This window comes from Sapajus apella, unplaced genomic scaffold (assembly GCF_009761245.1).
Source record: "Sapajus apella isolate SASKATOON/1434 unplaced genomic scaffold, GSC_monkey_1.0 scaffold186, whole genome shotgun sequence".
Lineage (NCBI taxonomy): Eukaryota > Metazoa > Chordata > Mammalia > Primates > Cebidae > Sapajus > Sapajus apella.
The window spans coordinates 787,404-814,869 of NW_022437126.1; the positions used below are offsets into that span (position 1 = coordinate 787,404).

At 51.2% G+C, this 27,466-nt stretch overlaps 4 protein-coding genes and 1 non-coding gene across 15 annotated transcripts in view; 2 read left to right on the plus strand and 3 right to left on the minus strand.

The window, feature by feature from the left end:
* PLD2 (phospholipase D2) overlaps positions 1–3,660 on the minus strand; it is a 16,499-nt gene extending 12,839 nt beyond the window's left edge. Inside the window, exons 1-9 of one of the 7 annotated variants that reach the window (XM_032268794.1) lie at positions 3,544–3,660; positions 2,881–2,990; positions 2,648–2,778; positions 2,346–2,488; positions 1,560–1,665; positions 1,395–1,460; positions 1,206–1,264; positions 974–1,066; positions 728–880 (exon numbers count right to left, since the gene is read on the minus strand). In XM_032268794.1, the coding sequence (XP_032124685.1) occupies positions 728–880; positions 974–1,066; positions 1,206–1,264; positions 1,395–1,460; positions 1,560–1,665; positions 2,346–2,488; positions 2,648–2,778; positions 2,881–2,989 (860 nt within the window). In that variant the 5' untranslated portion in view covers position 2,990; positions 3,544–3,660. Of the gene's footprint in view, positions 1–727; positions 881–973; positions 1,067–1,205; positions 1,265–1,394; positions 1,461–1,559; positions 1,666–2,345; positions 2,489–2,647; positions 2,779–2,880; positions 3,009–3,178; positions 3,424–3,543 lie in introns of those variants that run through there. The other 6 variants (XM_032268795.1, XM_032268798.1, XM_032268796.1 and 3 more) reach the window with 6 other exon arrangements.
* Positions 3,661–11,232: 7,572 nt separating this feature from the next.
* PSMB6 (proteasome 20S subunit beta 6) lies at positions 11,233–13,835 on the minus strand. 2 transcript variants are annotated; one of them, XM_032268801.1, is made up of 6 exons: positions 13,687–13,835; positions 13,184–13,251; positions 12,162–12,293; positions 11,920–12,049; positions 11,576–11,720; positions 11,233–11,449 (listed from the first exon to the last, which is right to left on the minus strand). In XM_032268801.1, the coding sequence occupies exons 1-6, from the start codon at positions 13,786–13,788 to the stop codon at positions 11,307–11,309; spliced, it is 720 nt and encodes a 239-aa protein (XP_032124692.1). In that variant the 5' UTR covers positions 13,789–13,835; the 3' UTR covers positions 11,233–11,306. The 2 variants fall into 2 exon arrangements, with proteins under 2 accessions (XP_032124692.1, XP_032124693.1); XM_032268802.1 differs by having other exon boundaries at positions 11,405–11,469.
* An 82-nt stretch (positions 13,836–13,917) lies between these two features.
* On the plus strand, positions 13,918–14,058 carry LOC116543363. The gene has a single exon (XR_004265552.1). It is a non-coding gene; the product is annotated as a U4 spliceosomal RNA (small nuclear RNA).
* Positions 14,059–17,480: 3,422 nt separating this feature from the next.
* GLTPD2 (glycolipid transfer protein domain containing 2) lies at positions 17,481–19,437 on the minus strand. 2 transcript variants are annotated; one of them, XM_032268724.1, is made up of 4 exons: positions 18,883–19,437; positions 18,711–18,775; positions 18,325–18,491; positions 17,481–18,202 (listed from the first exon to the last, which is right to left on the minus strand). In XM_032268724.1, the coding sequence occupies exons 1-4, from the start codon at positions 18,986–18,988 to the stop codon at positions 17,707–17,709; spliced, it is 834 nt and encodes a 277-aa protein (XP_032124615.1). In that variant the 5' UTR covers positions 18,989–19,437; the 3' UTR covers positions 17,481–17,706. The 2 variants fall into 2 exon arrangements, with proteins under 2 accessions (XP_032124615.1, XP_032124614.1); XM_032268723.1 differs by having other exon boundaries at positions 17,481–18,244.
* On the plus strand, positions 18,207–23,328 carry VMO1 (vitelline membrane outer layer 1 homolog). 3 transcript variants are annotated; one of them, XM_032268726.1, is made up of 4 exons: positions 18,207–18,350; positions 22,303–22,446; positions 22,552–22,667; positions 22,957–23,328. In XM_032268726.1, exons 2-4 carry the CDS (start codon positions 22,405–22,407, stop codon positions 23,252–23,254), a joined length of 456 nt encoding a protein of 151 aa, XP_032124617.1. In that variant the 5' UTR covers positions 18,207–18,350; positions 22,303–22,404; the 3' UTR covers positions 23,255–23,328. The 3 variants fall into 3 exon arrangements, with proteins under 3 accessions (XP_032124617.1, XP_032124618.1, XP_032124616.1); XM_032268727.1 differs by having other exon boundaries at positions 22,327–22,446; XM_032268725.1 differs by lacking the exon at positions 18,207–18,350 and having other exon boundaries at positions 21,566–22,446.
* Positions 23,329–27,466: the final 4,138 nt, after the last annotated feature.

Consider the following 27,466-nt stretch of genomic DNA (forward strand, 5'->3'; position numbering starts at 1 on the left):
GTGTTGACCAGGATGGTCTCGATCTCTTGACCTCGTGATCCACCCGCCTCGGCCTCCCAAAGTGCTGGGATTACAGGCTTGAGCCACCGCGCCCGGCTTGGATCCTAGTATTGTATCAGCAACTAGTATTGTACCAGGCACTTAGGTTTGTAGAATGAACAAATGAACAAATGGAATTTTCTTTATGTCAGCAGTTCCTTTCCCAGGCTTCTACCAACCCCCTTTCTCTGGGCCCAGATGCTAGGAGCAGTCCCAAGCATCTGGCTGGACCAGTTCCCTGATTCAAAACTATTTCCGGATCCAGGGAGGTGGAAAACCCTTCCTCTCTCCTGTGGTCTCTTTTTTTTTTTTTTTTTTTTGAGACAGAGTCTCGCTGTGTCCCAGGCTGGAGTGTAGTGGCTGCTCGATCTCGGCTCACTGCAACCTCTGCCTCTTGGGTTCAGGTGATTCCCTTGCCTCAGCCTCCTGAGTAGCTGGGACTACAGGCGTGCACTACCACACCCGGCTAATTTTTTGTATTTTAGTAAAGACAGGGTTTCACCATATTGGCCAGGCTGGTCTTGAACTCGTGACCTTGTAATTCGCCTGCCTCGGCCTGCCAAAGTGCTGGGATTATAGGCGTGAGCCACCACGCCCTGCCTCCTATGGTATCTCTTACTCAAGTCCAGGCAGGGCTGTGGGCTGGCTCACCACTCACCAGCTGTCTCTTACACCAGGGAGGCCTTACCTGTGGGAGGTATCAATCCGTACGCCGTACCGTGCCTCTGTGCTCCGTTTCCCCACCTGCACCTCAAAGCCAGGGTCGAAGAGCTGAACAAATGAGATGGCGCCCGTCTCGAGGCACATGTACAGCAGGAAGGAATCCTTCACCACCAGCCACCTAGAGCGGAAGGGCTCCCTGTGTTCCTCTCTGCCCTTGCAAATTCCTTCCTCACCACTACCTACTGCCCAGCTGCTCGGCCACAGCCCATACCTCTTGGACCAGCGATAACAAACTTGGTCTCGGCCACAGCAGGTGAGGCCAGGAACTCGGTGGCCACCTGAGCGCTTCCGGATCATCCCCTCCCTGTGGGACAATCAGGAAGAGTTAGCAGATGAGGACTCTAGACCGCCAGCCCACCTTGCACGGCCTGCCCCATTCTCAGACAGGGAGAAATTAACAGTGATGTCTATGGATAGCTGGGTGAAGGGTGCCAGACACTCACAGTCCTTTGCAGCCCAGGTCTGGGATAAAGGACAGCTGACTGACTTCCAGGAACTCTGTCTGTAGAGGAAAACAAAAGCCCAGAGGAGACACCTGGCAGTCAGCCCCTCAGACCTTGGGGTCCCTGGCTCTCTCCCACTGCAGGTCTGATTATCCTGCTCCACATCTAAAATCAGTCCCTGGACCTTACCAGGGCATGGTAGTTGCGATAGAAAGACATGGTCAAGAGGCGGTTGAGGTAATTCTCCAGGTATTTCTGAAGTGGGGATGAGAGAGAGAGAGAGAGAGAGACAGATGGGACCAGAGCCATTTGCACCTCCGATGCCTTCCCGGAGGACCTGGTGTCTGGTCCCACCTGTTTGCTGGCTGCATGTCTGGTGGAGCCCTCAGGACCTGCTCGGGGTAGAGAGGGCATCTCTCTGTTGGCTGCCTCTCGGCCTGGAGAATAGGCAACGGCAAAACTGTGGAAAGGATAGATGAGGGTCAGGTATGAGCTGGAAGGCTGGGTGCTCCGGTTCTTGAAAACACTGGAGACAGGGGCCTGGAGGAAAAGAAGAGGCCTGGAGGTGGCCGGGGGCAGTGGCTCATGCCTGTAATCCCAGCGCTTGGGGAGGCCAAGGTGGGTGGATCACTTGAGCTCAGGAATTTGAGACTAGCCTGGGCAACATAGTAGAACCCATTTCTACAAAATATGCAAAAATTAGCTGGGTGTGGTGGCTGTGGTCTCAGCGACTCGGGAGGCTGAGGTGGGAGGATCGCTTGAGCCCAGGAAGTTGCAATGAGCCAAGATCATACCACTGAATTATAGCCTGGGTGACAGAAGGACACCTTGTCAAAAACAAAAAGGCCTAGAGGCTGGCAAAAGGAAGGCTCCCTATCCTGGGAATGGAGACTAGAAAAGGGTGAGGCTGCCAAGGACATTTTGGGCATCCAGCCCAGCTGAGATGCTGGCACAGAACCATGGACAAGGAAAGCTGAGCAGGAAAAGTTTCCTGGTAACTGGGGTCAGGAGAGGTGGCCCAGTGGCCAGAGCCACTGCAGGGAGGAAAGGCTGTGGCCCGGGGGCAGGGGAGGAGGGCAGACACAGAAAGGAGGGTGGGGGGCACCTGCCCTCCACAGGAAGCAGTTTGGTCCCCCTCACCGAGCCAGAGGGAGCAGACTCATCAAGACTTTATGTCTCAGGAGGTCCCGATGCAGCTCCTGAAAATGACGGAACTTCTTCTTGGTTGTCCAGGTAAAGTCGCCGTGAGTCAAGCGGACAGAATACAGAGTACAGGTTCCCACCTAGGGGTGTGACAAACTGAATGGATGTTCCCTGCATGGGTCCCTGCCTCCCTACTCTGGCCAGCCTTCCCTTTCCGGCCTCCCTAGGGCCAGCCCAGCCACCTTGGATCCACCCTGACCCGCCCTCCCTTTCCCCCTCCCTGGGGCCAGTCTAGCCACCTTGGATCCGCTGGTATATCTTTCAGTGCCCACCACCTGGGCTGTGACAGGGACCCCAGTTGCGAACACCAAGGGGTGCACTTTCAGAGGCTGAAGATCATAGATGGCCAGAAACGGGTGCATCCGGTCGGCTGGGAGGAAAGGAAGTCAAGGAGGGCAGACCCCAGTAGGCCCCAGCCCCCGGGCCCCGACCCGCCTCTCCTCCCTGCAGGCCATCCATATTCCCTGTGTACCTGGGTCCTCTCCCTCTCTCAGAGTGTTCACCTCATCGGACTCCATCTGGAGCTGGCTGGAGTCCAGGTCGCCCCCAGTGGGGAAGAGGCTCTCAGGGGTCGCCGTCATCCTAGGAATATGGGGAATCCTCAGGGAGGCAAGGTGCCCTGCAGAACCCGCCCCCCGCATCCTAACTCTTGCAGCCCTCCCTCTCTTGCAGGTCCTCCCCTTCCCCCCATGGACTCCTGACCGCCCCTCTGACGACGCCCGGCCAGTTTGCAACGCCCCACCGACCCCCTTCTGGGCCCCATCCCCTACCTTAATCCCTCTTCCGTAATCCCAGTCCCAGTCCCTAGCCCCCGCCCCATCCCGTAACCAGAGCCCCGGGGAACACCCAGCCAGGCCCGGAAGGCTCCGACCTGGGGCTGCACAGCAGCTGTGCCGGGAAGCAGCCCCGGGTGGTCCAGAGAGCGCGGGGCTGCCGGGCTCACGCCAGGCCAGGGGGGCCGGGCAGGGGGTCCAGGCGGGAATGAGGAAGTTACACGATCCCCGCCGAGGGCGGGGAGCAACCCTGAAATCTGAGTGTGCAGCTGAGTGTGGAGGCCCCGTAGCCCGAGCCTGTTCCCTCCCCCCACGATTTCCTGGGCCTGGCATCCCCGCGCGCCCCTTCACGGCCCCCTCACCCTGGCAGTCGGAGCCTGCGCCCGCGCGGGTTCCCGAAGCCAAGAGAGCAGAGCGGAGTAGCAGCCGGAGCCCACGCCCCAGCGGGCCGGGGCGGGGCCGGGACTCAGGGCCTGCCCTTGGGGGCGGGACGGCCCCCGGCCTCACCTCCGCGGGATTCTCGTCTGTCCTGTCCCGCCCCCGCCACCCCGCGCGCCGCCGGGAGCTCTGGGGCTGCTCTGTGCCCTGCGGGCCTGCAAGGTCCCCTCGGTGCGGCCGGCAAGTGCTGCCCGGCGTCGGGGCGTCCCGCGCTGTCAGTCCCAGCGTGCCCGGTCGCCTCCTCCCAGGAACCGCTCTGCGCGCATCCCTCCGCTCCGTGCCAGTCCCGGGACCCTCCAGCCGCGAACGCTGTTTGGGTCCCGGGGGACGCGCCTCCGCTGCGGGAGCTGCCGGTGGGTGCCCCACTCCCGGGCCCGCTGCGTGCCACCTTCGGCCTAGCCCGGATAGCATTTGTACCTGGAAGGAATGAGGGCGTAAAAGGCCCGAGGGCCGGTGGCTATAAACCCGTTAGTGTATGAGAGCGGACATTCTTTCATTCATTCACCAAACATTTATTGCGTGCTTACTCCGTGCCGGACACTGAGAGTAAGGTAGTAAGATGGTTACGGAGCTTGCTTCGCTGGAATTGGCAGTCTAGGGGGAAACAAAATCTCTTCGAGTATTTCAATCTTTTTTAAAAAGCAGATTTATTTGTCTCTTCTTTTGATAGACATATGGGTTTCTAGTTTTGTCCGTTAATAAAGCTCCTGCAGGCTGGGGTGGCTCACAGCTGTAATCCCAGCACTTTGGGAGCCAAAGCAGGCGGATCACAAGGTCAGGAGTTCAAGACCAGCCTGGCCAACATAGTGAAACCCCGTCTCTACTTAAAAAATACAAAAATTAGCTGGGCGTGGTGGCGCACGCCTGTAGTCCCACCTACTTGGGAGGCTGAGGCAGGAGAATCGCATGAACCCAGGAGGCGGAGGTTGCAGTGAGCCGAGATTGCACCACTGCACTCCAGCCTGAGTGACAGAGCGTCTCAAATAAATAAACAAATAAAAATGAAGCTCCTGCAAACATTCCTCTAAGTCTGTGTGTGGATAGTTTTCATTTATCTGGGGTAAGTAGGGAGTGGAGTTGTTCTATCATATAAGTGTATGTTTAACTTACAAGAAACTGCCAAGCGATTTTTTCGAAATGGTTGTTCCACTCTAGATTTCCCCGGGCTGAAACAATCATCCTGCCTCAGCCTCCCAAGTAGCTGAGACTGCAGACACATACCACCATGCCCAGCTAATTTTTAAATTTTTTGTAGGACAAGGTCTCACCACGTTGTACAGGCTGATCTTGAACTCTTGGACTCAAAGTAACCTCCTACCTTGGCCTTCCAAAGTGCTGGGATTACAGGTGTGAGCCACAGTGCCTAACCTATATAAACTTTTTTTTTTTTTTTGAGTCTCCCTCTTGTTGCCCAGGCTGGAGTGCAACGGCATGATCTGGGCTCACTGCAACCTTCGCCTCTCAGGTTCAAGCAATTCTCCTGCCTCAGCCTCCCAAGTAGCTGAGATTACAAATGCCCGCCACCACACCTGGCTAATTTTTTGTATTTTTAGTAGAGATGGGGTTTCACCATGTTGGCCAGTCCGGTCTCAAACTCCTGACCTCAGATGATCCGCCCTCCTTGGCCTCTCAAAGTGCTGGGATTACAGGCATGAGCCACCCCACACTTGGTCATAAACTTCTAAAACAGGGAAAAACAATCTATAGTGATGGAAATCAGATCAGTAGTTGCCTGTGGCAGGGTGTAGAGAAAAGATTGCCTGTAAGGGGACACGTGAGGGAATATTCCTGGATGATGAGAATGTCCTATATTTTGATAGGAGTGGTGATTGCATGGGAGCATACATTTGATAATACTCATAGAACTGTATGTTCTATGAGTCTGCATTAAATTGTATATACATTTTGCTTCAATAAAGTTCATTGAAATAAAAAGATTTCTGTCTAACTCAGGCAGTACTGTGTAATCAACCGTGCAACCTGACATTTCCCACATTGTGGTACCCTTGGGGAATGATTAAACAGCATTTGCACAGCTTTACTTAAGGGCACTCAGAGTCCTTGGCTAGGGTGCTCTGGACTAGAGGTTTCCAACCTCAGCTCTGGCCACCCCAAGCTGGCTGAGGGCATCGATACTTGGGAGCATGCTTCAGAAGCTCAGTGTGGTGGTTAAAAGAGTAGATTCTGGGCTGGGTGTGTGGCTGATGCCTGTAATCCCGGCACTTTGGGAGGCTGAGGTGGGCGGATCACTTGAGGTTAGGAGTTCGAGACCAGCCTGGCCAATATGGTGAAATCCCATCTCTACTAAAAATAGAAAATATGGCTGGGCATGGTGGCAGGTGCCTATAATCCTAGCTACTCAGGAAGCTGAGGCAGGAGAATCAATTGAGCCCAGGAGGCTGAGGTTGCAGCGAGATGAGATTGCACCACTGCACTCCAGCCTGGGCAACTCCGTCTCAAAAGAAAAGCTGGGCTTGGTGGCTCAAGCCTGTAATCCCAGCACTTTGGGAGGCCGAGGCGGGTGGATCACGAGGTGAAGAGATCGAGACCATCCTGGCCAAGGTAGTGAAACCCTGTCTCTACTAAAAATACAAAAATTAGCTGGGTGTGGTGGCATGTGCCTGTAGTTCCAGCTACTTGGGAGGCTGAGGCATGAGAATTGCTTGAACCCGGGAGGCGGAGGTTGCAGTGAGCTGAGATTGTGCCACTGCACTCCAGCCTGGTGCCTGGCGACAAAGTGAGACTCTGTCTCAAAAAAAATAAAAAAAATAAAAAATTAAAGAGTAGATTCTGGGGTCAGATGGACTCAAGGTGAGGATTTCAAGGTGGGCATGGTTTCTATTCTGCTAATAACTGCCTGTGTGACCTTGGACAAATTACCTTACCTCTCAATGCCTCCCGTTCCTCATTTGTAAAACCAGGATAGACTTGCCTAACCAGTGAGGGACTTACCTCCAAAGATCTTTGACATGATTAAGTGAAAAGAGATAACATGTAAAAGTCCCTAGAATTTACCTGACAGCATAATTAATCAATTACAACCATCTTCATAACAGGGGACAGGAACTGTCAGACCCTTTAATGAGAACATAACATTTCCCTGGATAATAAAGTTTCTCATTCTAAAAACAGTGTATTCTTTAAAAGTTTACATCTTAGGCACTTCAATTCTCATTCTAAAATACAAACGAATCCCCAGCAGTGTCCAACCTGGCACCAAGTTGTCGGGCACTGCGGCAGTGAAATTTTACTGCATCTGTCATAGCACCTCTGCGTCCGTCCCTGTCGTGCCACCTCTCGCAACCACCTCCTGCTTCTCCATGGGAATCAGAGAGGACCCCCAAATTAATGGAGCATAAAAATAGGTGTTTGGTGGGAGTATGCCCCCACTCCTTTCTTCCTCCCTCCTCTCCCCTCTTCTATCCTTGGCGCCTTATAATCACCAGGCGGTTGAGGCTAAGTGGTAGTTTTGCCCATGGTGGGGGTGCTTGGAAACCACACCCCTTTCCCCGCTCTGGCCATTCCCAGCTCTGATCGCCTCCACTGTTGAGATGGGTCTGAAGGGGGCATGGTGTTTCCCATGGTGCGGGTGCCGGAGACAGCGAGGGACTGAAAGAGAAGCAGGTATGGGGTGGACTGAAGGAAAATGGGGGCTGTCAAGCAGACAGACAGACAACTGCATTGCTGGGAAAGAGAAATGCTCAAACAACCAAAGGGAAAACGATCATCTGTCTCCCTGGGTGGGAATTGGATCACTGAAGTCTCACAAGACTGGCTAAATACTTTGTAGGGCCCAGTGCTTGTTAAAGATTTAAGAATTTCGGCCAGGTGCGGTGGCTCAGGCCTGTAATCCCAGCGCTTTGGGAGGGCAAGGCAGGTGGATCAATGAGGTCAGGAGTTTGGGACCAGCCTGGCTAACATGATGAAACCCCATTTCTACTAAAAATACAAAAAAATTAGGGGGTCTTGGTGGTGTGCACCTGTAATCCCAGCTACTCAGGAGGCTGAGGCAGGAGAATCACTTGAACCTGGGAGGCAGAGGTTGCAGTGAGCCAAGATTGCGCCACTGCACTCCAGCTTGAGCAACAAGAGCAAAATTCCATCTCAAAAAAAAAGAATTTCAAAATTTTGAGATGGTGACATGGTGGACCTTCTGAGTCAGGGGATCCTATGCAATGCACAGATGACATTCATGTGAGCCAGCCCTGCTTACTTTGCACCAGCCCCTCTCCCTCTCCCTACTGCTGCCACCAGTGCTCCTCACTGCCCCCAGGCCCCAGGTGTCTTCCCTCGCTTCTTCTCTCCTCAACCCTGGGTGAGGGGTGAGGGAGAAGGAATCCTGACCTACAACTTCCTTCTTCCTCCTCCAATCTTATAGGCATGGGTCCTGCTACCCCTCCAGACCCCAGCCCAGCTATCGCCCCCATCATGGCTGAGGGAGGGGTACCCTCGCCAGGGCCTGGTGCCTACTTCAGCAGGAAAGCCCGACTCTCCTTCCGCCACCAGCTGCATGACATGGCATCAGCCAATGACTCCACCATCTGAAGGGGACAACGAGGAGCTGAGCCTCCAGGAAGGCTGAGCAAGCTTCCTTCCCCAGACTGCTCAGCGACCCCAATCTCCACTTCCTCAAGTCCTTTCTAACCTTCTTATTAAATATGTTCATAGTTGCTAAGTGGTATGTGTGTGTGTGTGTGTGTGTGTGTGTGTGTGTGTGTGTGTGCAGGGGGAGTAGACGGGGCCAAGGCTGCAGGGCTGGGTTATGGGGTTGAGGTGGGAAGTGTTGCTTATGGTGGGAGACGCAGGAATGATGAATATGACACAGCTGATCTAACGCAGTGCCCAGGTGTGATAAACAGGAATAAGAATTGGCTGATGTCAAGCTTCGGAGTTGAGTGTGGTGAAAGCAGTCTGTAGGATGGCAGATGGGAGGAGGAAGCGTTATTTATTCAGTAAATACTGAGTGTCTACCCCTACCAGGCGTGGAGGATATATCAATGAACTGGGAAGAAAGAATTCTCTCCTCTCTATAGGCCAGGCATGGTGGTTCACATCTGTAATCCCAGCATTTTGGGAGGCCGAGGTGGGTGGATCACGAGGTCAGGAAATTGAGACCATTCTAGCTAACACGGTGAAACCCTGTCTCTACTAAAAATATCAAAAACTAGCTGGATATGGTGGCATGTGCCTGTAGTCCCAGCTACTCAGGAGGCTGAGGTAGGGGAATTGCTTGAACTCAGAAAGTGGAGGTTGCAGTGAGCCGACATCAAGCCACTGCACTCCAGCCTGGGTGACAGAACGAGACTCTGTCTCAAAAAAAAAAAAAGGAATAAAGAATTCTCTCTTTGTGATGAAGAAAACCAAAACAAAACAAAAAGAACTCTCTCCTCTCACTGAGCTTTCTAGTAGAGGGAGGTAGACAATCATACATAGGTAAACAAATAAGCAGAACACAAGACAAGACAATGATACGTGCTGCTGTGAAAAAAATGAAACAGGGCATGAGAGAGAGGGATGGGGGTGGTTTCTTTAGTTTCAGGTGGTCAGAAAAGGCCTTTCTGATGAGGTGACATTTGAGCTGAGAGCTGAACGATGAGTAGCCATGTGGAAATCAGGGAATGATGTGTCAGCGTAGGTTTACCAGTTCCAACAAATTCTCATCTATGGTGCAGAAAGTTGAGTGAGAGAGGCCACCCATGTGGGGAGAGGGGCATATGGGAAATCTCTGTATTTTCTACTCAATTTTGCCGTGAACCTAAAACTGCTCTAAAAAATGATTTTAGGCTGGGTGTGGTGGCTCATGCCTGTAATCCCAGCACTTTGTGAGGCCCAGGCAGGCAGATCACTTGAGGTCAGGAGTTTGAGACTCGCTTGGACAACATGGTAAAACCCCGTCGCTACTAAAAATACAAAAATTAGCCAGGTGTGGTGGCATGTGCCTGTAATCCCAGCTACACGGGAGGCTGAGGCAGGAGAATTGCTTGAACCCAGGAGGCGGAGGTTGCAGTGAGCAGAGACCTTGCCAGTCCACTCCAGCCTGGGCAACAAAGCAAGAATTGGTCTCAAAAAATAAAATAAAAAATAAAGGCCGGGTGCAGTAGCTCACACCTGTAATCCCAGCACTTTGGGAGGCTGAAGCGGGTGGGTCACAAGTTCAAGAGATTGAGACCATCTCCTGGCCAACATGATGAAACCCTGTCTCTACTAAAAATACAAAAATTAGCCAGGCGTGGTGGCACGTGCCTGTAGTCCCAGCTACTCGGGAGGCTGAGGCAGGAGATTTGATTGAACCCAGGAGGCAGAGGTTGTAGTAAGCTGAGATTGTGCCACTGCACTCTAGCCTGGTGACAGAGCAAGACTCCATCTCAAAAATAAATAAACAAAATAAAATAAAATAAAAAAGTCTCATCACAGTGACTCATGCCTGTAATTATAGCACATTGGTAGGCTGAGGCAGGAGAATTGCTTAAGCCCAGGAGTTTGAGGTTATAGTGAGCTATGACAGAGACACTATAGCCTGGGTGACAGCAAGACTCTGCCTCTATTTAAAAAATAAATAAATAATAAAATTAGCCTGAGGTGAGGTGATGCACACCTGTAGTCCCAGCTATCAAGCTCCTTTAGGTCCCTGGGTTGAGTGGGGACAGGTTCAGAGGGGCCAGAGTCCATTTTTAGCCTCCTATCCAAAGGGCTGATCATACACCCCACCATGGGAATGGTGGCTTCCAGAGCTGGCCAAAAGAACTCCAGTGGCTGTGTTCTCCCAGTCAACATTCATCTTAAATTCCATTTGCAGACAAGCCCCACTTTTCTCCCAAAAGCCAAGGATGTCACAGTGCTACTGCTGACCATAGGCGAGGTGACAGAGGTTAAGTGTGGAGAGAGGGGACCATGGGGCTGGGCTGAAGGAGAGTCTTTTTGGCCTTAGGGGCAGTAGTCACCCATGATGACTGGTAGAAAGTAGGCTGAGGGAAGGGGACTCCAGTTTTAGTAAGAATTCTGAGTTCTACCTTGGGCTTGAACAGGGAGGGGGTGTTGCCAGTAGCCCCCATACCACCACAATCCAGTGGTTCAAGGACCTAGATATGTTGGGGGAAAGGAAACTGGGGGGAAGGTGGTTTGGAGAAGAGGTTTGAAAACCTCCCATGTGGCTGGGCGCAGTGGCTCACACCTGTAATCCCAGCACTTTGGGAGGCCGAGGCAGGCAGATCAGGAGGTCAAGAGATCGAGACCATCCTGACCAACATGGTAAAACTCCAGCTCTACTAAAAAAAAAAAATACAAAAATTAGCTGGGCATGGTGGCACGTATCTGTAGTCCCAGCTACTGAGGAGGCTAAGGCAGGAGAATTGCTTGAACTCGGGAGGTGGAGGTTGCAATGAGCTGATCACACCACTGCACTCCAGCCTGACAACAGAGCAAGGCTCCATCTCAAAAAAAAAAAAAAAAAAAAAAAGAAAACCACCCACGTAAAAGCTTACTGAGGAATAAAGCATTCATAAACTCCTTTCATCTCCTCTGCAACTTGCTCTGAGTTCAGTGATTTATATAAATAGGAATGGGCTAGACAAATTCAGGCTTGAAGTCAAAAAAAGAACCCCAAACTACAAAGATTCTCTTTGACAGACTTTATTAAATTTTGCATCAGTACGGGGTTATCTTTTATTGCATACTAGAATCCCAGGACTCAGGGGGGTGGTAAAGTGGCAATGGTGAATTTGGGTATCTGGTCTCCCAAAAGTACTTGCCGCTCTACCCCTGACTCTGCAATGGCTGCCAGGCGGATCACTCCTCCACTGGAGCCATCCCGCTCCATGGCCAAAGCGAGAGCTGTGGATAAAAGGAGTAAGCTGGGTTCAGAGTCAGATGCTGGGATTACTGCAAGTAATGAGGAATGTTGGCCTGCCTTGGGTTGTTGGGGTTAAAGCTCATAGACCCGGAAACTCAAGCTCTTACCATTGGCAGTGAATTGTAGACACTCTTCCTTGGTCATGCCTTCCCGGTATGTAGCATCAACATAGCCGTAGATGTAGGAGCTCCCAGAGCCTCCAATGGCAAAGGACTGCCTTACCATCATACCTCCCATAGGCACTGAGTACACCTGCCAGACAGACGGAGAAGAGTCACCAGTCGTATCCTCCCTCCAACACATGTACATTCATCTGTCCATTGTGCTACTGGTCTGAGAAGCATTAATACTAAGTATAAGTGAGGCAGAGACTGGAAAGAAAAAAGAAAATGTCTGGGAGAGGATAAAAGGCCTGGCTCAAGTGTGCTCTGGTTGGGGGTGGGGATCTGACCTGCCCTCCTTCTTGAGGATCCCAGCCTGCGATGATGATTCCTGCCATCAAGTCTTCCCGGTATCGGTAACACATCTCCTTAAACAGGCTGGCCGCTGTGTGTACCAGTGGAGGCTCATTCAGTTCAATGCTAGAGGGTCAGGGAAGTCAGAGAGAAAGTTTCAGGACCTGGGAGTCAGGCCATTTAGCTCCTCAGCTTCCAACTCCCTTCAGATACTTGCTCTTCCCCTGCCCACAGGCACCTGTGGAAACCGAGCTGGTAAGTGACAGCATCAGCTACTGCCTGTGTATCAGCTGCTGAGCCCGAGCGACAGCAGAAAATGCGGTCGTGAATAGGAGTCAGCTTGTCAGTCACTCGATTGGCAATGTAGGACCTGCAAGAGGGCAGAAGGGTGAGGAAAGGAGCCCACCTGTCTTTCACCCCAATCCCATCACCACCCACTCTCTTAGGGCTCAGGGATAGGATGTCCAGTATTGCCTTTTTTTCTTTTCTTGTTTTTTGGAGACAGAGTCTTGCTCTGTCACCAGGCTGGAGTGCAATGGCGTGATCTTGGCTCACTGCAACCTCTGCCTCCTGGGTTCAAGCGATTCTCTTTTTCTCTTTCCTCAGCCTCCTGAGTATTTAGGACTACAGGTGCATGCCACCACGCCCAGTTAATTTTTGTATTTTTAGTACAGACTAGGTTTCACCATGTTGGCCAGGATGGTCTTGATCTCTTGACCTCGTGATCCACTGCGCCCGGCCTCTTTTTTCTTTATTTGAGATGGAGTCTTGCTCTGTCACCCAGGCTGGAGTGCAGTGATGCAATCTCTGCTCACTGCAGCCTCTGCCTCCTGGGTTCAAGCAATTATCTTGCCTTAGCAGTCCCAAGTAGATGGGACTGCAGGCGTGTGTGCTACGCCCGGCTAATTTTTGTATTTTTTAGTAGAGACAGGGTTTCACCATGTTGGCTAGGCTGGTCTCGAACTCCTGACCTCAGGTGATCCACCCGCCTCGGCCTCCCAAACTGCTGGGATTACAGGCGTGAGCCACTGTGCCTGGCCTCCAGTATTGCCTATTCTCATCCAAACTGAAGCAGGCTGAAGAACAGACTTTTCTAAGGATTCCACTAAAGAGTGAGAGGAACTGAAAGTAATAAAAGCTGGGACAAATCTTTATCTCCAGGGAGAGAAGAAACCTCTCTTCCCACAGTGGTCTGTGGAGGATTAGGGTGGGCGGAAAAGGAAGACGGGAAGACCTTTCACAAATCTGTCGTGAGCTCACCCAGTGGTTGTTCTGGAGTCCGCCCCCAGAACCACGCCCCCATCAAACTGCACTGCCATGATAGTGGTCTGGGAAAAGGGAAAAAGGAATGAGTCTTTCCACATTCTCTAGCATACACAAACCTCAATGATCTCTCTACCTAGTTCCCAAAATACAAAATCTGTGCGCCGCTGAACCATTTTCAAGTCTTAAAGGGGTCTCAGCGCCCCGCAGAATACCAGAATACCAACCCTCAAATCCCAAAACACTCATCCCGGACTTAAGCCCAGAGTTTTCACTGGCCTCGCAGGATTCCAGAATTCCCCATTTCAGTCCACCCGCCATCTCCCACTACGAAGGTACCACACTACTCCACCATCCTCGGGGTGCCTCTCCCCATTCCTGGAGCACAACACATTACACATTTCCTCCGCCCCTGCCAGATCTCTCAACCTCACTCAGGCTTTATCTTCTCATCGCGTCAAGCCTTGTGCACATCTTATGAGCCCCGACTCTTTCCTTACCCCTGTGGAGACTTCTCGGCTTTCCCAGTCCGGAGTGAAGGCCTCCGGCCCCCAGGCCGGTGCCGGCCCGACTCCCCGAGCAGCTAGCAAGGTGGCCGCCATCTTTCTCCTCCGGTATTGCCTCAAAGCAACTGTCGTAAAGCGCTCTGTCACGCTCTTTAGTCGCGCTTTGAAGCCTTCTGGGAGCGAAGCTACTCCGAGGTTGACGGCAGAAGGGAAAAGAAAAGTTCAAGCTTTGCGCAGTCGCAATATCGTAGCCAATGAGGTTTATCCGAGGCGCGATTATTGCTGATTGAAAACTTTTCCCAATACCCTGCCATGACGACTTGAAATATAGTCGGCATTGGCATTTTTTGACAGTCTCTACGGAGACTGAATTATAAAAAATATAAATAAAATATAAAAAAGAAAAAAAAGTTCAGTATTGCTTGGAGACGGTCCTTTTGCGACAGTGAGCATTTGATGGTAGCATGGTCAGCAGCACACGAAACAAAAAAGTCTGCAAGAAAAGCCGTCCCAGTGTCCTTCGCCGTGCTGATCTTATGGAGTTGCAGTCCGAAGGGCCCACAAAATAAACCTGAGAGTCTCTGGGTTAAAGTGACCACACCATATTTTCATTTCTTTTAGTTACATACTTAGGAGTACATGCTGGCAGTGGAATTTATGGGTTCCATGGTAACTATGTGTTTAACATTTTGAGCAACCGACAAACTTTTCCACAGAAGCTGCACTATTTTACATTCCTACAAGCCATGTATGAGGGTTCCAATGTTCCACAACCTCACCAACACTTGCTATTGTGCATTATCGTAGTTAAAGCCATTTATTTAGATCTTCTTTAATTTCTTTTTAACAGTGTTTTATAGTTTTCAATGTATAGGTCTTGCACTTCTTTGGTTAAATTTGTTCCCAAGTATTTTATTCTTTTTTATGCTATTATAAGTGATGTTATCTTCTTAATTTCATTTTTGGATTGTTCATTGCTAGTACATAGAAATATAACTGATTTTTGGCCGAATGTGGTGGCTCATGCCTATAATCCCAACACTTTGGGATACCGAGGTGGGTGAATCACCTGAGGTTGGGAGTTCGAGACCAGTCTGACCAACGTGGAGAAACCCCGTCTCTACTAAAAATACAAAATTAGCTGGGCATTGTGGCACATGCCTGTAATCCCAGCTACTCAGGAAGCTGAGGCAGAAGAATTGCTTGAATCCAGGAGGCGGAAATTGTGGTGAGCCAAGATCATGCCATTGCACTCCAGCCTGGGCAACTCGAGCAAAACTCCATCTCCAAAAAAAAAAGAAAAATGAATGAAGTATAGCTGAATTTGATTTTGATATTGTTTCCTGCAACTTCATTGAACCATTTATTAGTTCTAATAGTTTGTCTGTATATCCTTTAGGGTTTTTCTATATAAACCATCATATCATCTGCAAATAGATAGTTTTACCTCTTACTTTCCAATCTGGCTGCCTTTTATTTCATTATCTTGCCTAGTTGCTTTGGCTAGTTACTCCAGTACAATGTTGCATAGATTGGCAAAAGCAGACATCTTTGTCTTGTTTCTCGTTTTAGAGGAAAGGCTTAGGGAAAAGTCTTGAAACTGGAAGCAACGGTTGCAGTGAGCTGAGATTGCGCCACTGCCCCAGCCTGGGCAACAAGAGTGAAACTTCGTTTAAAAAAAAAAAAAAAAAAGGATTTGTAGGGAAATTGTGGTCAGCTTTTCCATTTAGTTAGTGTTTTCTCATACATTATCATTTAATCCTCACATGAGGCCTGCAAAGTACCTATTATTATCCTCAATTTACAGTGGAGGGAACTCAAGCCCAGAGTGAATTTGGGGCCCACACCACTGCTCAGTAGGGGAGCTGTTCTGACTCCTACCTCTCTTCTCAATACAGAGTTCCTATTACTACAGCTGGCCCTACAGGGAAGGGAAATGCACAGTCCATCTGTCCCTGCTGTCCAATCCCCCAAATTCCCTTCATCCAGTTCCTTGCACTCAGGGCAGCTGCCCTTTGGGGCGAAGGGCACTGGGGAAGGGGACCTTAGTAGGTTAACTATTAATCCTTTGCGCCTCAGCGCACTGAGGGCTTCTCTCTCCGGACAGGCTAGGGGCTGGTGAGGTGCTGGGAAATAGCTATTCGGGATGCTGAGGCAGGAGAATCACTTGATCCTGGGAGGTGCAGGTTGCAGTGAGCGAAGATCACACCATTGCACTCCAGCTTGAGTGACAAGAGTGAAACTCCATCTAAAGATAAGTAAGTAAATAAATAAATAAAATAAAATACATTGCCAGGTGCAGTGGCTCACACCTGTAATCCTAGTACTTTGGGAGGCCAAGGTGGGCAGATCACTAGGTCAGGAGTTCAAGACTAGCCTGGCCATCATGGCAAAACCCCGTCTCTACTAAAAATACAAAAAATTAGCCAGGCATGGTGGCGGGTGTCTGTAATCCCAGCTACGCAGGAGGTGGAGGTTGCAGTGAACTGAGATCGCACCACTGCATTCTAGCCTGGGTGACACAGCAATATTCTATCTTAAAAAATATATATATATGGGGATGGAAGAGGGGACACAAAAAATAAAATACAATAAAATATATTACAGGGAGGGGAAGGATGGACAGAGAAACAATGAGAAGGCTATTGCAGTAATCTAGGATATATTCTCTCTTCATAGTCAAAGGTACTAGCAGTGGAGAAAGTGGGCATTGGTCAGCTTTTCACAGATTGGATGTTGGTGTGATGAAGGAGAAACAGACGGGTCAGGATGACAAGGTTTTTGGTCTAAGGACCTGGAAGAATAGAAGTACCATTCACTGGGCTAGCAAAGACTCTGAAGGGAGAATTTTCGTGGGCAGGGCATATTGGAGCTTAGTGTTGGACATGGTGGATTTGCTATGCTTAGGTGACATCGAAGTGGAAATACCGAATAGACAATTAAATATGTAGGATTCTGGAGTCCAGGAGAAAGTGGATTGAAGTTATGATTTGGGAGTTATCAGTGTATGAAACAGCAAGGTCTTTCATGTTCACTATTGTTGTGGGAGTGGCCATGGAGTCGTTTAATAAACATGCATTATGGGGCTGAGCACCTGCTTGGTGTGAGGCATGACGCGCATGTGCTGGGGTGGCTGAAGGGCGAGGGTGACATTTATTCACAAAGACGGAACACAGGCCGGGCGCGGTGGCTCAAGCCTGTAATCCCAGCACTTTGGGAGGCCGAGGCGGGTGGATCACGAGGTCAAGAGATCGAGACCATCCTGGTCAACATGGTGAAACCCCGTCTCTACTAAAAATACAAAAAAAAAATTAGCTGGGCATGGTGGTGCGTGCCTGTAATCCCAGCTACTCAGGAGGCTGAGGCAGGAGAATTGCCTGAACCCAGGAGGCGGAGGTTGCGGTGAGCCGAGATCGCGCCATTGCACTCCAGCCTGGGTAACAAGAGCGAAACTCCGTCTCGGGGGGGGGGGGGGGGGGGAAAAAAGACGGAACACAGGAGGAGGCGCAGTTCTTAGCGGGATGGTGGTGGGACCCGTGTTGCATTTGCAGCATCTGTGAAGTGTGCAGGATGCTTGCTGTATGCTGCAGAGGGCTGACGCTCAGGGACAAGTCTGGGCTGGAGACTCAACGCGTGGTTGGCAACCAGAGCCCCGGGAGTGGTTGCGATAGGCCGGGGGAGGGTGAGTCTCTCGGCTGCCGGGAACGGGGATGACACATCTTCTGACGTTCGTTTTCTATTTCCCTTGAGCGCTAATCGTCATCACACAAAACGCCCTAAGTCGACGCTGCCAAATCATGCTTTTTATTCCTCACAGCTCCTCCCAACTTCCCGAGACTGCGGACATAGTGAGCTCAATCCCCTTCCCTGCCCAGACACCCCTCACCGCAGCGACGTCACGGAAGAGGCGGGATTCGGAGGCGGCCGCGGCGCGGGCTGCGGGGCAGATCCCGGGCTGCGCGGCCCCACCCCGGGCGGTCCGGTCCGTACCCGCCGGTGTCCGCAGCCACCGCCCTAGGCCAGCTGGAGCAGGCTGCGCTCGGCCAGCAGGCCCTGGGTGCGGTTGTAGACATCCTCCAGGGTGCCCGCAGCTCGGGCCAGCGCGGCGCGCGCCTCCGCCTCGGTGGTTCCCGGGCATGCCAGCTCCAGCAGGCGGCGGCGACCCGGGAAGGCGAGGAAGGCGAGGCGGGCGGCTTGACGGACCAGCCAGGGGTGGTGCGGGCCCAGGGCCGCGCCGTAGGCGTCGCTGCACTGCGCACCGGCGTCCGGGCCTCCCAGCGCGCCGGTCGCCACCCGGTGGAGGCAAAGCTGGGACCAGCGCAGCGCGCGGTGCAGCAGGAGCAGCGTGCGAGAGCCCGAGCTCCGGGCCGGGTCCCGGGGGGCCTCCCCCGGCCGCTCCAGCAGTCCCGCCCGCCGCTCCCACGCCGCCATGGCCACCAGCGACAAGTAGTGCTCCGCGTCCGGGCCGTGCACTCGAGCCTCCAGGGCCGTCACCGTGGTGAAGGCCTCCCTAGAGGCGAAGGCGAAGACAGAGCCAAGGGGAGTCAGGAACCTGTGGGCGAGACCAGTTGAAAGAGGGCGATGGAGCCGCCAAGGAGGCCGGGACCGGCTGGGGGGCGGGAGGCCACTCACTCGACGAGTGCCCTCCATCCCGCCAGGTACGGCGACAGCCCCACATCCCCTTCAGGGTTCAGACTGGCGTGGAACGGCCTCATCATGCGGCCCAACATCCCCCGAGGGCCCAGGCACGGAGGCTCTTTCCTCTCCGGGGCCTCCAGGGGTCCCGACTCCTGCCGGACCTGGTGGGGAGACACGATGGGAAGAGTGGGAGCCGATTCCGCCTCGAAGACGTTGTTCCGTAGGTTTAGCCGGTGTCCCTCCTCCTGTGCGCTCAGCTTCCGACGGGAGAGGGGAGACTGGGGTCGGACCAGCCCTTCACCGTACCCTCATTCTGGCTACACGCCCCCCTGTTCGGGTCCCTTCTGGAGCGCCCGCGCCCGGCTCTGCGCGGAGCGTACCTGGAAGGGCGCCGTTCCCCCTGGAACGCAGGCCTGTGCCCCGAGTCCGCAGCCCGAGCGGGCGCCTGGCAGAGGAGAAGCGGAGTGGTGAGGGCTGGAGACAGGGGCATGAGTCGTGAGGGCCTGGACCCCGGGGTTCCTCCCGGAGCAGGTGAGGGAAGGGGCAGCTCACCGAGGCTCCGAGCACTGAGATAAAGCAGCAGCAGCGCGAAAATAACGAGAGGAATTGAGAGGCGGAACCAGCGCCGCGGGGCCGTGGGCCGCACCGCCACCCCCATGGCTGCGGCTGGCGCCGCCGCCCCCTCACCAACCCCTAGCTTGTCCGTGTCCCTCCGCCTCCAGGAGGGAAGAGAAGTCCACGGTGCCGTGAGGAGCAAAGGGTTAATAATTAACCCGCTAAGGCCCCCTTCTCCAATGCCCTTCGCCCCAAAGGGCAGCTACTCTGGGTGCCAGGAACCGAATGAAGGGAATTTGGGGGATTCGACGGCAGTGACAGATCTGTGCATTTCCCTTCCCTGTAGGGCCAATTATAGTAACAGGCACTCTAAGTATTGGGAGGAGAGGCAGGGTCAGAACAGCTCCCCTGCTGAGCAGTGGCATGGGCCCTGAATTCACTCTGGGCTTGAGTTCCCTCCACTGTAAATTGAGGATGATAATAGGTAGTTTGCAGGCCTCATGTGAGGATTAAATGTTAACGTATGAGAAAACGCTAAATGGAAAAGCTGACCACAATTGCCCTATAAATCTTTTTTTTTGAAACGGAATTTCACTCTTGTTGCCCAGCCTGGAGTACAGTGGTGGTGATCTCAGCTCACTGCAACCGTTGCTTCCAGGTTCAAGCAATTCTGCCTTAGCCTCCCGAGTAGCTGGGATTACAGTCATGCACCACCACACCTGCTAGTTTTTGTATTTTTAGTAGAGACGGGGCTTCATCATGTTGGCCAGGCTGGTTTTGAACTCCTGAACTCAGGTGATCCACCCGCCTCGGCCTGCCAAAGTACTGGGATTACAGGCGCCCGGCCACCTGTAAATCTTAAGTTCAAGCACCGGGTGCCTCTGGGATCCAGAGAACACCCACTTCAAAATTCTCTATCTTATCCCCAGGGGACTTTGTCTTGATCTGGATACATGACCTCTCTCGCTCATATGCATACATCAGGCTTTATCCTTTTACATTTTTGTGGTTTAATTTTCAAAACTCCAGACTGGCTCTTCAATCGTTAATTGCACCAACTTTTATTAAGTACTTCCGCAGGTACTGGGCTTCGAGAATACAAAAGTGCCTTCACAGAGCTCAAGGTCCACTGGGGGAGACTTGATCCTCTGTCTCTCCCACTGGAATGTGAGCTCTGATGACGGTGGCCTTGTTTTTCTTGGCTGCTTACAGCACTTGGAATATTGCTTAAGCCAAAACACATTATTGCTAAATAAATAGGTATTGAATAAACAAAGGAGTCTGTATGAGGGCAGGTAAATCAGGGGTTGTGGCCCCCTAACACATTCAGCCAGGCTTTTTTAGGCCAGACACAGTGGCTCACACCTGTAATTCCAGCACTTTGGGAGGCTGAGGTGGGCGGATCACCTGGGATCAGGAGTTCGAGAGCAGTCTGGCCATCAAGACGAAACCCTGTCTCTACTAAAAATATAAAAACTAGCCGGGTGTTGTGGTGCATGTCTGTAATCCCAGCTACTCAGGAGGTTGAGGCAGGAGAATCACTTGAACCTGGGAGGTGGAGGTTGCAGTGACCCGAGATGGGGTTACTGCAACTCCAGTCTGGGTGACAGAGACTTCATCTCAAAACAAACCGGTCAGGCTCCGTGGCTCATGCCTGTAATTCCAGCACTTTAGGAGGCTGAGGTGGGCGGATCACCTGAGGTCAGGAGTTCAAGACCAGGCTGACCAACATGCAGAAACCCCATCTCTACAAAAAAAAAATACAAAATTAGCTGGTCATGGTGGCACATGCCTGTAATCCCAGCTACTCAGGAGGCTGAGGAGGAGAATCACTTTAACCCGGGAGGCAGAGGTTGCGGTGAGCCAAGATGGCGCCACTCCAGCCTGGGCAACAAGAGCAAAAACTCCCTCTAAACAAATGAACAACAACAACAACAACAACAACAACAACAACAAAAAAAAAAAAAAAAAAAAAAAAAAACCGAAACCATACTTAGCCAGGCTTTTTTGCTTTTTGTTTTGCAAATTAGGAGTCCACCCGGTGGTCACAAGGGGAAAGGCATTCAGGGAAAGGATACCAGGATACAAAAAGTAATGGAAGAAAGAGCATTATCTTCTTAGGGGTTCTTAGTTTCCTGTCCCCAAACTTTTTAGAATTATTTGTTAGGCCAGGCCCAGTGCCTCATGCCTGTAATTCCAGCACTTTGGGAGGCCGAGGCAGGCTGATCACGAGGTCAAGACACTGAGACCATCCTGCCCAACATGGTGAAACCCTCTCTCTACTAAAAATACAAAAAGTTAGCCGGGTGTGGTGGCATGTGGCTGTAGTCCCAACTACTTGGGAGGCTAAGCCAGAAGAATCACTTGAACCTGGGAGGCAGAGGTTGCAGTGAGTTGAGATCACACCACTGTATTCCTGGTGACAGAGCAAGACTCCATCTCAAAGAGAAAGAAAGAAAAGAAAGAAAGGAGAAAGAGAAAGAAAGAAAAAGGAAGGAAGGAAGGAGAGAGATAGAAAGAAAGAAACAATTCTGGCTGGGCAAGGTGACTCATGCCTGTAATCATAGCACTTTGGGAGGTCAAGGTGGGAGGATCACCTGAGGTCAGGAGTTCAAGACCAGCCTGGCCATCATGGTGAAACCCTATCTTAAAAAAAAAAAAAAAAACTAGTAAAAAAAAAAAAAATTCCTATTTGTATATATCTTCTTTTAAGGTTCTAAGGTGGGGAGGGGTGTTCTGGATTCTTAAGGTGTTATGTAGGGCCCAGATCTCTAAGAAGACCTCTCAGAGGAGACTTTGAGCTGACAGGAGATTTCTCAGCTTCTCCAGTTGGTGGATTCTTGCCCTGTCCTCACTCTGATATCCCCTCACATCCTGGAGGTCTCTGGGTTGCTCTTGACCCATCCTGCCCTGGTGGGACTCCTGTGAGATCACTTCCATCCCTAGCCCTGGTCTCCGATCCCACTCCTGGAATATTTCCCAGCTTTCTTGGCTGTAAACCTAAGGCAAATCGCTTGCCATTTCCCTCATCTACAAAATAAGAAGAGTAATTCTCACCTCCTAAAATTGTTATGAGGGTTAAATAAAATACGTCTACAAAGCGCTAAGCATAATTCATAGCCTATAGTAAAGGTTCAGTAGGTGATGGTTATTTCAATTCACCCTGTCTCACTGCCCCTTCTTCACTAGCTCTGGGAACCTTTGCCTCTGGGAGCAGGAAATCGAATCTGCTGGGTTCCGGGAGTGGATTAGTTTTGCGTTTCACTTAATCTGAGAGTCTGTTCTGCAATCGGAGCCCTTGCAAGGGCCAAACTGATATAAATCTGCTTAGGAAGCCTGATTCACAGAGGCTGCAGGATGGAGCTGGGTGCCAGAGCCAAACTGCTATTGCTGCTGCTGCTACTGCTGCTTCTGCAGGCGACGTGTTTCACGTGTGCACAGGCAGATGAGCAGAACGGCTACACGGCGGTCATAGAAGTGACCAACGGAGGTCCCTGGGGCGACTGGGCCTGGCCTGAGATGTGTCCTCAAGGATTCTTCGCCAGCGGGTTCTCGCTCAAGGTTGGAGCTCAGGCCTAGGTCCTGGAGAGGGCAGAGATACTTGGGACTACCCAGCCAAGGATGGCAATTCCATGACTCGTCCTTGCTCCTCTCCTCGATACCCAGGTGGAGCCTCCCCAAGGTGGTCCTGGCGACGACACTGCATTGAATGGGATCAGGCTGCACTGTGCGTGCGGGAACGTCCTAGGAAACGCGCACGCAATAGAGTCCAAGTCTGGAAGGTGGGGCACAGGGATCAAGGATCCCCCGGGGTGATGGTATGTCCTTTACCCTCTCTGACATATTCTGTCACGACAGGCAGGTTGGCTCCTCCAGAGCTACGGGGCAGTATAGTCCAATATAGACCTGGGCTGGGGGTGGATGGAAGACCTCTCCTCCACTTCTCGGCGGAGGTCAGGGAGCTAGGAGCCAGCCCACCAGGTCATGTAGAAAGCACTTGACTTGGAAAGTCTCAAGGGTTTGGTGAATGGGGGCGCCCGCAGAGCCAGCACATCTCCCTTTCCCTTGCAGGTGGGGTGAGTGGAGTGAGCCGCTGTGGTGTCCGGGCGGCGGCTACCTGGTGGCTTTCTCGTTTCGCGTGGAGGCACCTCTCCCCTACGGTGACGACACAGCAGCGAACAACGTGCGCTTCCGCTGTTCAGACGGCGAGGAACTTCAGGGGCCTGGACTGAACTGGGGAGACTTTGGAAACTGGAGTTCCCCTTGCCCCAAGGGTGTGTGCGGCCTGCAGACCAAGATCGAGGGGCCTAGAGGCCCCAGCGATGACACTGCACTGAACGATGTGCGATTTTTCTGCTGCCACAGTTGAGCGTGGCCACTGCCACTCTCTCCTGGGCCAGGAGGCTAGTCCCACCTCCTGCTATTAAAGCTTCTTCGAGTTGACTTTGGTCTCACCTGTTTTGGGGATTGAGAACTGAGTTTCCTCTTTCCCTCCTAACCTAGCATTGGGTGAGGCATACATTGGGGTTTGGTCTCAGGGGTCCACGATAGGCTGCTGAAAGTTACGGACTGGTAGTCCAGAAGAACGCACTTAAACACGTAATTATCACATACATGATGGAAGTCTGGCTTTTTCTCTTTTCTTCTTCTTCTTTTTTTCTTTTTTTTTTTTTTTTTTTTCTGAGACGGAGGTTCACTCTTGTCAGGCTGGCGTGCAATGGCGCGATCTCGGCTCACTGCAACCTCCCCCTCCTGGGTTCAAGTGATTCTCCTGCCTCAGCCTCCTGAGTAGCTGGGACTATAGGTGCCCGCCACTATGCCCGGTTAATTTTTGTATTTTTAGTAGAGATGGGGTTTCCCCATGTTGGCCAGGCTGGTCTCAAACTCCTGACCTCAGGTGTTCTGCCCTCCTCAGCCTCCCAAAGTGCTGGGATTACACGTGTGAGCCACCACACCTGGCCACCTAAAAATCTTACTAGGTTCAAGCTCCGGGCACCTCTGGGATTCAGGGAGGACCTGCTTCTATATTCTCTATCTAATCCCCAGGGAACTTTGTCTTGATCTGGATACATGACCTCTCTCAATCATATATGTTTGTCAGGTTTTATCCTTTCACATTTTCTTCTCCTTTTCTTTCTTTCTTTTTCTTTTCTTTTCTTTCTTTTTTTTTTTGAGACGAAATTTGGCTCTTGTTTCCCCTGCTGGAGTGCAATGGCGTAATCTGGGCTCATTGCAGCCTCTGTCTCCCAGGTTCAAGCAATTCTCCTGCCTCGTCCTCTGGAGTAGCTGGGATTACAGGCATGGGCCACCACACCCAGATATTTTTGCATTTTTAGTAGAGGCCAGTTTTATCCACGTTGGTCAGGCTGCTCTCCAACTCTGGACCTCAGGTGACCTGCCTGCTTAAGCCTCCCAAAGTGCTGGGATTACAGGTGTGAGCCACTGCACCTGGCCACCTATAAATCTTATTAAGTTCAAGCACCAGGTGCCTCTGGGATCCAGGGAGCACCTGCTTCTAAATTCTCTAATCCCCAGAGAACTTTGTCTTGATCTGGATACATGACATCTCTCAATCTTATACGTTCCTCAGGATTTATCCTTTCCCATTTTTTTCTTTTCTTTTCTTATCTTTCTTTCTTTTTTTTAATTGAGACTGAGTTTCACTTTTGTTGCCCAGGCTGGAGTGCAATGGCACAATCTTGGGTCATGGAAACCTCCGCCTCCCAAGTTCAAGCAATTCTCCTGCCTCAGCCTCCTGAGTAGCTGGGATTACAGGCATGTGCCACCACATCCAGATAATTTTGTATTTTTAGTAGACAGGGTTTCTCCATGCTGGTCAGGCCGATCTTGTACTCTCAACCTCAGGTGATCTGTCCGCCTCGGCCTCCCAAAGTGCTAGGATTATAGGTGTGAGCCACTGCACCTGGCTGTGGTTTAATTTTCAGAACTCCAGACTGGCTCTTCAATCCTTCAATCATTCAGTACGCCAACCTTTATTAAGTACTTTTGCATGCACTAGGCTTGGAGACTACAACAGTGTCTTCACAGAACTCAAGGTCCACTGGGGGAGAATTTATCTTCTGTCTCCCCACTGGAATGTGAGCTCTGATGACAGGGGCCTTGTTTTCCTTGGTTGCTTACAGCACTTGGAATATTGCTTCAGCCAAAACACATTATTGCTAAATAAATAGGTATTGAATAAACAAAGGAGTGTGTATGAGGGCTGGGAAATCAGGGGTTGTGGCCCCCTAATAAATTTAGCTAGGCTTTTTTAGGCCAGGCACAGTGGCTCATGCCTGTAATCGCAGCGTTTTGGGAGGCAGAGGTTGGCACATGACCTGAGGTCAGGAGTTCCAGAGCAGCCTGGCCAACAAGGCGAAACCCTGACTCTACCAAAAAAAAAAAAAAAAAAGCCAGACACAAAGGAACATATACTCTGTGATTCCATTTATGTAAAGTGGGTAATAGGCCAAACTAGTCTATGGGGTTAGAAGACAGAATAGTGGGGCACGGTGGCTCATGCCTGTAATTCCAGCACTTTGGGAGGCCGAGGTGGGCGGATCACCTGGGGTCAGTAGTTCGGGACCAGCCTGGCCAACGTGGCAATACTCTGTCCATACTAAAAACATAAAAATTAGCCGGGTGTGGTGGCACATGTCTGTAATCCCAGCTACTCAGGAGGCAGGAAAATTGCTTGAACCTGGGAATCGGAGGTTGCAGTGAGCCCAGATGGCGCCACTGCACTCCAGCCTGGGCAACAGACTGAGACTTCCTCTCAACACAAGCAAACAAACCAAAAACACACTTGGCCAGCTTTTTTTGCTTTTTGTTTTGCAAATTAGGAGTCCACCTGGTGGTCACAGGGGGAAAGGCATTCTGGGAAAGGATACCAGGATACAGAAAGCAATGGAAGAAACAGCATTATCTCTTCTTACAGGTTCTTCATCTCCTGTCCCCAAACTTCTTAGAGTTATTCCTGTTGGGTCGGGTGCGGTGGCTCACGCCTGTAATCCCAGCACTTTGGGGGTCTGTGGTGGGCAGATCACGAGGTCAAGAGATTGAGACCAGCCTGGCCAGCATGGTGAAACCCTGTCTCTACTAAAAATACAAAAAATTAGCTGGGTGTGGTGGCATGCGCCTGTAGTCCCAGCTACTGGGGAGTCTGAGGCAGGAGAATATTTGAACCTGGGAGGCAGAGGTTACAGTGAGCCAAGATCGAGACACTGCACTCCAGCCTGGGAAACAGAGCAAGACTCCATCTCAAAAAAAAAAAAAAAAAAAATTAGCTGGGCATGGTGGCACTCGTTTGTACTCCCAGCTACTTGGGAGGCTGAGGCAGGAGAATCACTTGAACCCAGGAGGCGGAGGTTGCAGTGGGCTGAGATAGCACCACTGTACTCCAGCCTGGCAACAGAGCAAGAGTCTGTCTCCAAAAAAAGAAAAAAAAAAAAAAAGAATTATTCCTGTTTGTGTATATCTTCTTCTAAGGTGGGGAGGGGTGTCGTGGATTCTTAAGGTGTTAGGTAGGGCCCTGATCTCTAAGAAGACCTCTCAGAGGAGGAGACTTCTGAGCTGACAGGAGATTTCTCAGCTTCTCCAGTTGGTGGATTCTTGCCTTGTCCTCACTCTGATATCCCCTCACATCCTGGAGGAGTCTGGGTTGCTCTTGACCCATCCTGCCCCTGGTAGGACTCCCGCGACATCACTTCCATCCCTAGCCCTGGTCTCTGCTCCCACTGCTGGAATGTTTCCCAGCTTGCTTGGCTGTAAACCGAAGGCAAGTTGCCATTTTTGAGCCAGTTCCCTCATCTACAAAATAGGAAGGGTAATTCTTACCTCCTAAAAATTGTTGTGTTAAATAAAATACGTCTGCAAAGCATTTAGCATAATTCGTGGCCTATAGTAAATATTCAGTAGGTGATGGTTATTTCAATTCACCCTCTCTCACTACCCCTCTGTAGAAAGTAGAAAAAGTTCCTTTTCAAAGCTTGCCTCTCTGTTTTTTTATTTTGTTTTTGTTTTTTGAGATGGATTTTTACTCTGTCTCCCAGGCTGGAATGCAGCGGAGAGATCTTGGCTCACTTGCAACCTCTGCCTCCCAGGTTCAAGTGATTCTGCTGCCTCAGCCTCCTGAGTAGCTGGGTTACAGGTGTGCGCCACCATGCCCAGCACGATCTTGGGTCATGAAAACCGCCACCTGCCAAGTTCAAGCAATTCTCCTGCCAAAATGGCCTGGCATCGGACTCTAAATGTCCAGCTCAGGACCCGCAGCAGGATAATAATATTGCAGCCCACTGGGACAACATGAAAGATTTAAGAGAAATGATAATTAAAGGAACTGAGGAGTCAGTGCCCTGACCTCAAAATCTTTCTAAAGTTTTTGATGTACAACAAGAAAAAGATGAAGGATCTATGAAATTTTTAGACAGAGCAAGAGAACAAATGAGAAAATACACTGATTAGGCCCATAAAGCCCCCCTGGACAAGGAATGTTAAAATTGCATTTTGTTACTAATAGTTGGCCAGATATTGCAAAGAAATTGCAAAAGCTAGAGAATTGGAAAAATTGGTCAATAGAAGA

Coding starts and splice junctions, on each gene's coding strand:
- GLTPD2 (XM_032268723.1), bottom strand. CDS start 18,988: ATGGGGGTGGCGGTGCGGCCCACGGCCCCGCGGCGCTGGTTCCGCCTC. Junction 18,492..18,710: donor GGGGAACGGCGCCCTTCCAG/GTACGCTCCGCG, acceptor TCTCCCCACCAG/GTCCGGCAGGAGTCGGGACC. Junction 18,245..18,324: donor GGATGGAGGGCACTCGTCGA/GTGAGTGGCCTC, acceptor TCTCGCCCACAG/GTTCCTGACTCCCCTTGGCT.
- VMO1 (XM_032268725.1), top strand. CDS start 22,243: ATGGAGCTGGGTGCCAGAGCCAAACTGCTATTGCTGCTGCTGCTACTG. Junction 22,447..22,551: donor CCAGCGGGTTCTCGCTCAAG/GTTGGAGCTCAG, acceptor CTCGATACCCAG/GTGGAGCCTCCCCAAGGTGG. Junction 22,668..22,956: donor ATAGAGTCCAAGTCTGGAAG/GTGGGGCACAGG, acceptor TTTCCCTTGCAG/GTGGGGTGAGTGGAGTGAGC.
- PSMB6 (XM_032268801.1), bottom strand. CDS start 13,788: ATGGCGGCCACCTTGCTAGCTGCTCGGGGAGTCGGGCCGGCACCGGCC. Junction 12,294..13,183: donor GACTCCAGAACAACCACTGG/GTGAGCTCACGA, acceptor GCCCTCTTGCAG/GTCCTACATTGCCAATCGAG. Junction 11,450..11,575: donor TCTACAATTCACTGCCAATG/GTAAGAGCTTGA, acceptor TTTTATCCACAG/CTCTCGCTTTGGCCATGGAG.